At 39.7% G+C, this 9,776-nt stretch overlaps 1 protein-coding gene across 1 annotated transcript; it reads right to left on the bottom strand.

Moving 5' to 3' along the window:
* Positions 1 to 6,865: 6,865 nt before the first annotated feature.
* LOC113729205 (uncharacterized) lies at positions 6,866 to 8,290 on the bottom strand. The gene has a single exon (XM_027253528.1). The coding sequence runs from the start codon at positions 8,288 to 8,290 to the stop codon at positions 6,866 to 6,868; it is 1,425 nt and encodes a 474-aa protein (XP_027109329.1).
* Between the last annotated feature and the right edge of the window lie 1,486 nt (positions 8,291 to 9,776).

Raw genomic sequence — 9,776 nt, 5'->3', positions numbered from 1 at the left:
CTAATTAAGATAACTAACAAATTTGAAAAGGGTTTAAGATAAACTTTTAGAATTGATGGCTTAAAATGAGATGTATTAAAACCAAATGCCAAAATTTCACAAGAAGAAGAATAAGAAACAAATCTCTATATTTAAACCATCAAATTCCCAAATTTGTACCAAAACTATGAAACTGTCATAAATCATTAAATCTCCGAAAATTCACTCCACCACTCATGAAATATATTGTCCAAGAATCAAATTAAAGCATACCAAGAGAAAACAACATGTCAAAGGGACAAAATTGTTTAACTTTTCCAATCTTATGGGCCATAGTAACATTACGCCAAAGTCTGGGGTTAAACATGCAATTTTCTGAAAATTTTTACATGCATGTTACGAAGCTTTCTCATGCTGCTGCTATTTTCAGCTACCATTCCTTCTGCATCTTTTCTCATTTAACCAAAACCCATTGATTCATCAATACCAAGAACTCAGACTCTCTCTTAATAAAACTCAATGATAAAACACTCCATGGGTGCGATTAAGGCGATAGAGATAACCCAAAATACATAGAGCAGGAGAGACGCATGAGATTACATGCATCAGGAAAATACTACAAACATCAGCAGCTCCATGATGCAACTAAATGTGAAATGCAGCGGAGGCACAAAGAGAGAAACTCGTGACAAACATGCACACAGTAGATCAACCGAATACCAAAGAAATCATAAGCTTCAAGCAACCAAGAGCTTTAGTAGAAAAGCCGCTCTCGGTTCTGTTGCAGCAACAAGACAGAGAGTTCCAACCTTATTGCTGCAATTTTCTTAGCAATCTTGTCATGCAAACGAATTCCCCAAACACCAAGATTCTAACTATCAAACGCCAACTAAATCAAACACAAAATTCTTGTTGCAGGATTCAGGCAAAAACTTGAATGGACCGACAGGAAAGGGAAAAATACAGCAAAAGGTCTCTGCAACTTTTCTCATGCTTTTAACTATCAGCAAAATCATGCAGCAAAATCTGCACAACCATCTCAAATCAAAATCATATCAAAACTCTCATTCCTATGCTCTGTTATGCATGCAAAAGGATGGCAAAACCAGAAAAATGCATTTTCCAGATATTCCAAACAGCCTAGTCGAGAACTTCATCGTATTCGCTAGTTTCTTGAGTGCAATCCAAAAATAACTAGTGGCCAAACCAACAGGCTTGGATCAACACAACAGGATTATCCAGTAATCATTTCATTTTTCAGCCACAAAGCCTTGTGTTCAAACATAAAAACAAATCGAGAGAAGGAGTGTGCGAAATCTGGAAAAATTTCTGCAACTTCACAAACATGGCATTCTGGGCATATGTGACTAACAAAAACCCCCAAAGCAGCAATCTTTTGAATCAAAACAAACCCTCATTCAACCCCCGACGTCAAACAGATCGCGTGCTACACTCTAATGCAAGATAAGACGAACATGAAATGCCGAGAGCGAAAGAAAAAGAAAAAAAAATATCTGTCCTAAAGCCAGAACTTGTATGACAGAAGAGAGTTCGGAGATTACCTCTGGTAAGATGAGCATATTCAAACGCAAACAAGCTACTGGTGGAAAGCTGCGAGATTTTCTCTTGAGATTTGACGGGCCGCAACTTGAAACTTCAAATCTGGTTCCTCCTCCTTTCACGAAGCTTTCTTGGTTTTCTCTCTTTTGTTCAGCCGAGCGCCTCCCTCAATCTTTTGTTTGCTTTTCCTCGCTCTATTTTCTTTACTCAAGCCCGTAACTTCCTTCAGCCTTCAGCCGCAACCCCCCCCAGCTCTCTCTCAGTCGTAGCTCTCTCTCTCTCACTTTTGAACTCCTTTCCCCAGTTTCCTTTTCGGTATCTCTCCCTCACTCTCTAAGCTGCGTTTTTTTTTTGTTCTCAAAAACCCAGCCGCCACTCTCTCTTCTGTTTCTTTCTTTTTGCTCTTACCTCTCTCAAAACCCTAGCCTTTTTCCCACAGCCGACCTTCCCTCTGTTTTCTCTTCCTTTGCTTTTTCCTACCTTAGACCCGCCGCCCACTCTCCTCAGCTCCTTTTTTCTTGTTTTTTCTCTCCAGCCGCCAACTTCATTCGACCTCCCCCATTTTAGTCGTCAGGTGCTCCCTTTTATACCAAATGACCAACCCTAAACCTCATCTCAATAGTGCCGTTGATTCTTCATGGTTAGTTGTGATCCATTGGATGAGCTTCTTGTACTATCCGAAGCCACGCCAAATGAAGAAATATAACGGGTCCCCTTTTTCCTTTTTTTTCTTTTTCTTTTCAATCAGCTTTAAACAACAAAAGTCAAAAATTTATTGCCAAAAAATTTATTGCCATTAAAGTGATTAAATAAAAAAAACTAATGGGCTAAAACCAAATTTTGCATTTTTGTGGGAATTTTTTTTTTTCAAAAATAGCTTAAAAAATGAAAATGATAAGCCCCACTCATAAAATGAACAAAATGAAACATTAACTGTCATTTAATCACTTAAAATAAAATAAAATAAACATAAATAGCAAATAATAAATAGTAAAAAATAATAATAAATAAATAAAAATTTGGTGTCTACAGTTTGCCCCTCTTTGTCTGAGTTTTGGAAAAACTTGAGACAAAGAAGTAGACACCAAATACTCACCTGTGTTATTCAGCTGCAAACTACTCGAACAACTGACGCCTTTGAAATAAGGACTGACCTCTTTAAAAAATTTTAAATGGGACTGACCCAAATGAGAAATTTAAAACGGGACTGACCCAAACAGAAATTTAAACGGGACTGACAAGAAATTTAAATCATGGGACTGACCCGAATAAAATCTAAAATCATGGGACTGACCCGAATAAAATTTAAAATCATGGGACTGACCCGAATAAAGTTTAAAATCATAGGACTGACCCGAACAAACTTTAAATCATGGGATGCACACTAGTGGGACTGACCCATGTTTAGTGGCAATACAAATGAAGTGCTCACTGGTGGGACTGACCCATGTTCAGTGGCAGTGAAATGAAAGGCTTACTAGTGGGACTGACCCAACGGTTAATGGCAAAATAAAAGAAATGCGCACTAGTGGGACTGACCCAACGGCTAGTGACAATGAAATGAAATACACACCAGTGGGACTGACCCAACGGCCAGTGGCAAAATAAAAGAAATGCTCACTAGTAAGACTGACCCAACGGCTAGTGGCGGTGTAAATGAAATGCTCACTAGTGGGACTGACCCACGGCTAGTGGCGATGCAACATGAAATGCTCACTAGTGGGACAGACCCACGGCTAGTGGCAGTATAAAAGAAATGCTGGTATGTATGAAGAGACTGTATAAGACTTGCTCGAAAAATTATCCAAAGATTTGCCCCAGTGTGATGAATTGGTCAGTGGGATTAAACCCGAGCCTGCCTTGAGAATCGGAAATTGAAAGGCACGTTAGTGGGATGAACCCAATGCTAACGGAGATAGACTAAAAACAACACACACGTTAGTGAGATAAACTCGGTGCTAATGGTGGTAGAATAAAAACGCACACGTTAGTGAGATAGACTCGATGCTAACGGTGGTTGAGCAAAAACGCACACGTTAGTGAGATAGACTCGATGCTAACGGTGGTTGAACAAAACGCACCCGTTAGTGAGATAGACTCGATGCTAACGGTGGTAGAATAGAAACGCACACGTTAGTGAGATAGACTCGATGCTAACGGTCTCGATGCTAACGGTGGTTGAACAAAAACGCACACGTTAGTGAGATAGACTCGATGCTAACGGTGGTAGAATAGAAACACACACGTTAGTGAGATAGACTCGATGCTAACGGTGGTTGAACAAAACGCACACGTTAGTGAGATAGACTCGATGCTAACGGACTCGATGCTAACGGTGGTTGAACAAAAACGCACACGTTAGTGAGATAGACTCGATGCTAACGGTGGTAGAATAGAAACGCACACGTTAGTGGGATAGACTCGATGCTAACGGTGGTTGAACAAAAACGCACACGTTAGTGAGATAGACTCGATGCTAACGGTGGTAGAATAGAAACGCACACGTTAGTGAGATAGACTCGATGCTAACGGTGGTTGAACAAAACGCACCCGTTAGTGAGATAGACTCGATGCTAACGGTGGTTGAACAAAAACGCACACGTTAGTGAGATAGACTCGATACTAACGGTGGTTGAACAAAACGCACCCGTTAGTGAGATAGACTCGATGCTAACGGTGGTAGAATAGAAACGCACACGTTAGTGAGATAGACTCGATACTAACGGTGGTTGAATAGAAACGCACACGTTAGTGAGATAGACTCGATGCTAACGGTGGTTGAAGTCAGTGAATTCAATGTGGTTGTCAAGAAAGGAGGTAGAAGGGTGCGCGGCGAACGCTGAGACTCGCCAACAAGAAATTAAAATTTGAGAGTGAAATTGATTTCTTCAAGAAATAAGAAGTTAAACCTAATTTTTAATTTTTCCGTTTTTTCCCTTTTCGTTTGGGAGAAACTTTTCAAGGAATAATTTTGCCCCAGTCTCCACCACTTATTGTGCAACCGATCATTTGATTTGCATTATGGCAGGGTTGCTCCTCCTCAAAACTTTGATTCATCTCTTCTTTGGTCCGAACCTTTCAATTCTTGGGTGATACTCCATAGTCATATAAAAATTGCCCCAGTGTGTTGTTATTGGACCATTGGGCCTACAAAAGGTAAAAATAATGGCAATGATAGATAATGCCACCACCATCCGATCCATCTTACTTTCAAGAAATGTGTAAACATGAGTACTTGGACGTTTTTCCGATATAGCGAAAACTTCACTTTGCTTTGTGAACTGTGTCAAGATTCCTCAACTTCCAATGCTAACAAGACCCTTGGTATCCAGTCAATCATATGGGTTGCCATTTGATAAGTTGTCGACCCAACTTCGATTCTCGAATCACATTCCAGCTTCTTGACTTCCAATGCTAATAAGACACTTGGTATCCAGGTAATTCCAATAAATCACAGGGATTGCCATTGGATAAATCCAAAAGATAGATGAGATCATGAAACAAATGAAAGAATATTATATTTACACAATCAATGATGAAAATCTCCGTGATTTGAAAACAAAAATTAATTTAAGAAAAATGAATCTGTAAATTTAACAATTTGTATTGGGTAATCCAAAACCCTTTAATCTCAAACAAATTATCACCGTTGACTCTTTGGATATCATCCTTCCAAAATTCAATGTCGGCAACCGAACCACAAGGTGAATAGAAATTTCAACGAACTGAGTCACTAGCCTTTCCAATCCAAGCTTACTTCTCTTTATAAAATCCTACCCTAGTGCCCTTTCGGGTTTTCACTAAGGCTATCCTCACCTTTTTATTTTTCTTCCCTTTCTTTTTCTTCTTTTCTTTTCCTTTTTCTTCTTGGGTAGTACTCCGGTTTTCACTAATGAACCAATCCTGCTGATAGCCTTCATCAACTCAAAATGTGTTTAAGAAATGATGGCATCAGTACGACAAACCTTCCCTTGCAAATTGACGAAGATGTATTGACATCATTTGTCATTTGATTAAGAAAATTTCCTTAAAGAGGTGGTGCAAAGAACGGAAGTCAGGACTTTTGGCTTTTGTAATGGGGTCCGGTGGGGTGATAAGAAAAGGTTAAGGCTTGAAGGCAGATTTTATGAATGGTTTAAATGATCTGAGATCGCATTGTTGCGCCAACCCTATTTTAGGGTTAAATCAAAACTTGCCCCAGTTTATTCTTGATTGAGGCTGTCTTTTCTTTCATTTTTCTTTTCTTCCTTTTTCGTTTTCGGCCTTCTGCCATTTCATTGAAATTTTCAAAATTTGCCCCAGTTCATGCTTAGCCAAGGTTCTCTTTTCTTTCATTTCCTTTCTTTTGGCCTTCTGCCATTCCTTTGAACTTTTCAAAATTTGCCCCAATTTATTTTTTAATTGAGGTTCACTCTTTTTCTTTTCTTTTATTTCCCTTTCTTTCGGCTCAAACTTACCCAGTGTGGGGTTTGCGATTCTCAGGGGTTGTCAAACGAAATGATTTATTCTGAAGGTTCAAAAAGGATAACTAGGGATAAAATGTTTAATTGGAAAGGAAGAGGGCCTAACTTTCATTCCATTCTTGCATTAACCCTAAAACGAAACTTCCATTTATCAGATGAAAATTTCTTACACATCTCCGAATTGATTGGCTGAGGGAACAAGTGCTCCACCAAGCAGCATCTTTTTGATAATAAGAGCACCTTGCCAATTCGCGGCGAACTCTTCTTTTTGGCTTCATTTTGTACTGACGAAAACCACCTTAATGCTTTGCTTCCTCGTCTGAATGGTCATGATTTGACCCTTTAATGGTAATCACGGACCAATCCTTTTGATCATATTGACCATGATGGACTGTGTTTAACTGCTTCTTGTTCCTAATCTTGATCCCGACTCGGCTTGAACTTTTTTTTTCTTTTTTTCCATTCGGGCTTCTTTGAAACATTTTCGGATGTCTCTTCGCCACTCCTCTCATTTTGCAATTCAAATTCACATTCGTGAGATCGCTGCCATCAAATTTCTGAACAGTGATATCCAAAGGGTCGGGCGGTTTTATTCTGGGCCATCTGAAAAGAATGTATAAGTCACAATATAAAACTGTACATTTTATTGAATTTCCAGACAAAACCACACTTGATATCATGAAACGTGTCTTTAGTAGTCACTTGATTGAAAACTATTTACAAAAAACATAGTTAAACAAAAGGCACATGTATGAACGATTTTCATTGGTTTTAACCAAAACAAATCCCCAAATATATCGAAACTTCCCTTCAAGAAGGAGGAATCTCACTAATTCAGCCATTTCCTGGATTTTCAAATTTCTTCATTGGGGGGTAAATGCCTCAGAGATGTCCTTGTGTTTTGGAAAGGGATTCGTACTTATGCTCAGTCCTTGTTCTTCCCTTTTCCTTAACACTATATCTCCTGCTTCGATCATGTCCTGGATCTTATGTTTTAGTACCCAACAATTACTGGTCGAGTGACCGGGCGCTCCAGAATGGTAGGCACAAGCGGCTTGAGGGTCGTACCCAGCAGAGAGACCTCGACGAGAGTAGTTTGGAGGAGGTATGTCATCGATTTCACCGGCGGCCTTAAGCTGTTCGTACAGTTGGTCAATGGGTCGGCCTAAGTTGGTAAAAGTTCGAGATCGACCAGGTTTTTGTATTTTATTGGTTTGAGGAGGGTTGTAAGTCTGTTGGTTTGGTGGAGTAGATCTGGGATTATAAGGTAGACGAAGTCGAATTTGAGGATTGTTTTGAGATATTGGGAAGGGCATTGTAGGTGGGCTTGCATAGTTTGGCTGAGGTCGAGGGTGATTGGTAGTAGTATGGTAAACAGGGCGTGGGTTTGGGTAGCGAGATGAATATGTGTGGTAACGTTGGGATCTGGGTCTTGACAACGGTCCTTTGCCCCATACAAAAGTTGTTTCCTCCTCTTTCTTCTTACGTTGAGGCTCCCTTCCATTATTACTCTGGCCTTGCAAGGCGTCCAATTGTGATTTTAAAGCTGATACACTGACAATGTTCCCTGCTTTGACGTATTCGTCATATTCCTCCAACTTATTGATAATTGCTGCAAATGAACACCCGGTCATGCGAAAAATCTCCTCAAAATAGGGCGGGTCATGAGATTTGATAAACGTACGAACAATCTCATCTTCAGTCATGGGAGGCTCCACCTTGGCGGCCAATTTCCTCCATCTCTTCGCATATGTCTTGTGGTCCTCGGATGGTTTCCTCTTGGTTCCCTCCAATGTGGTCCTCGTTGGAGCCAGCTCGCAATTGTATTCGTATTGCCTTACAAAAGCGGTTGATAAGTCCATCCATGTCCTCATATCTTCGGGCTTTAAATTGGAATACCAGTCCAGTGCATCGCCTTCTAAGCTTTCCGGAAACAAACGAACTGGTAGATTCTCGTCATCTATTGGCTTGCCCAACTTGTTGGCGAACATTCGGAGATGCGTCTTCGGGTTGCCCGTTCCGTCATACTTGCTAAACTTGGGCGTTTTGAAACCCATGGGCAATTGCATATCCGGAAATAGGCACAGCTCGTTGTAGTCCAGACCTCCTTGTTTGTTCAAACCTTGGCTTTTCCTTATGAACTCCTCAAACCGATCCAATCGCTTTAGCAAATTCTTATCTATCGACGCAGACGACTTCCCAGCTTCTGCTTTCCCCTGGGTGGTGGTATCCGTGTTAAATGGCTCAGCGATAGAGTAATAATGTAGTCCATGAGGTTCGAGTGTCATATTCGAACTAATGTGTGGATAAATTTGGGGAATTTATGTGTGAGGAGGATTGGTTTGGATAGCGGGTGCCTGGGTATGGGGTAGGCTATGAGTGGGATAGATAAAAGTTTCTTCATGCGGATTTGCAAAATGCAGGGTAAAGGGGGTTTGAGTATAGGGTAAAAGTATTGGTTGCGGTTCAGGTTGGTTAGTAGGTAAAGGCTCAGGTTGACCACCGCTACCACTACCAGCAACCAACTGGTGGATCACGCGTCGTTGTGTGGTCATTTCCATATTCAGCTCATTGAATTTATTCAAAACTTCACTCAGTTGAGCTCCTCGGTTTGCCAAATCAGCTAACGGGGCCGTTACAGGCCTGTCGGATGATTCCGGGTGTGTACCCATGTTTACACAATTTCTCAAAGCCCGAGATCGTATAACGATGGGGCCTTTTGTGTAGCTATATTTGAAAAACACCTGAAAATTTAGGAAAAATCCTTATTTAGACTCCCTTTCTGGCTTAACTGCTATTAAAAGAAAGAAAAAGAAAGAGAAAAAGACGCGAGTTAGTAAAAATTAAAGTAATTTGGATGCATGTCCTATGGGGGAACCCTTTTTGTGCCAAGGGTAGGCCTAGAATGAGAATGCAATCCTCCAGAGCAGGCACTATACAATACCTGATGGATCCAATCAACTTATTGAGTGAAAAAAATAAAAATTGTCCAATTGGAGTGAAAAGAAACATTCGTCCTAAAAAATGAGGACAAAGCCCGAATGGATTGCTTATTTTGATCATGAGATGTGAAAGAGAGCTTACTCTTGAAAGGATTGCAATGCCTTGACTAATTTATTCAGTGAATTTTAGACTTAAACCCTAAAAAGGAATAAGCGGATCAAGAGGATAGGATGAAATTGATAATTTATTCAAAATTGACTAGATTACCTTAGAAGGGTAAAAGGGTCAAATGCATTGCATGAAATTTGATTATTTATTCAAAATTGAACGGATAACCCTAAAAATGAATTAAACTAATCAAATGAAGTGAATGAAATCAATTGATTAAGTGAAATGATGATTTATTCAAAATCGACCGAATTGCCCTAAAAATAGGTAACCTAGTCAAATGGGTCGGATGATTTATTCAAAATTGACTAGATCACCCTAAAAAGGGTAAACTGGTCAAATGAAATTGAACGAAACTGATGATTTATTCAAAATCGATTGAATTGATCTAAGAATGGGTAAACTAAATCAAATGAATGAAATGAAATTGGTGGCCTATTCAAAATCGACTAGATTGCCCTAAAATGGACAAATTAGTCAAATGAATTCAAAATCGACTAGGTTGCCCTAAAAATGAACAAATTGATAAAATGGACTGGATGAGATTGATGAATAAGATGGTCCAATGGATTGAATCGAATTGGCAGCTTATTTGAAAATCAATCTACCCACTGGTAGTTTCAAAAAATTTATTGCGATGCATTAGTCTATGAACCTTCTAAA

This window comes from Coffea arabica, chromosome 2e, assembly GCF_036785885.1.
Source record: "Coffea arabica cultivar ET-39 chromosome 2e, Coffea Arabica ET-39 HiFi, whole genome shotgun sequence".
Taxonomy (NCBI): Eukaryota; Viridiplantae; Streptophyta; class Magnoliopsida; order Gentianales; family Rubiaceae; genus Coffea; species Coffea arabica.
This window is presented reverse-complemented; position numbering and strand designations above follow the sequence as displayed.

What these genes read in the sequence shown, in the direction of transcription:
- LOC113729205 (XM_027253528.1), bottom strand. Translation starts at nt 8,290, where the DNA reads ATGACACTCGAACCTCATGGACTACATTATTACTCTATCGCTGAGCCA.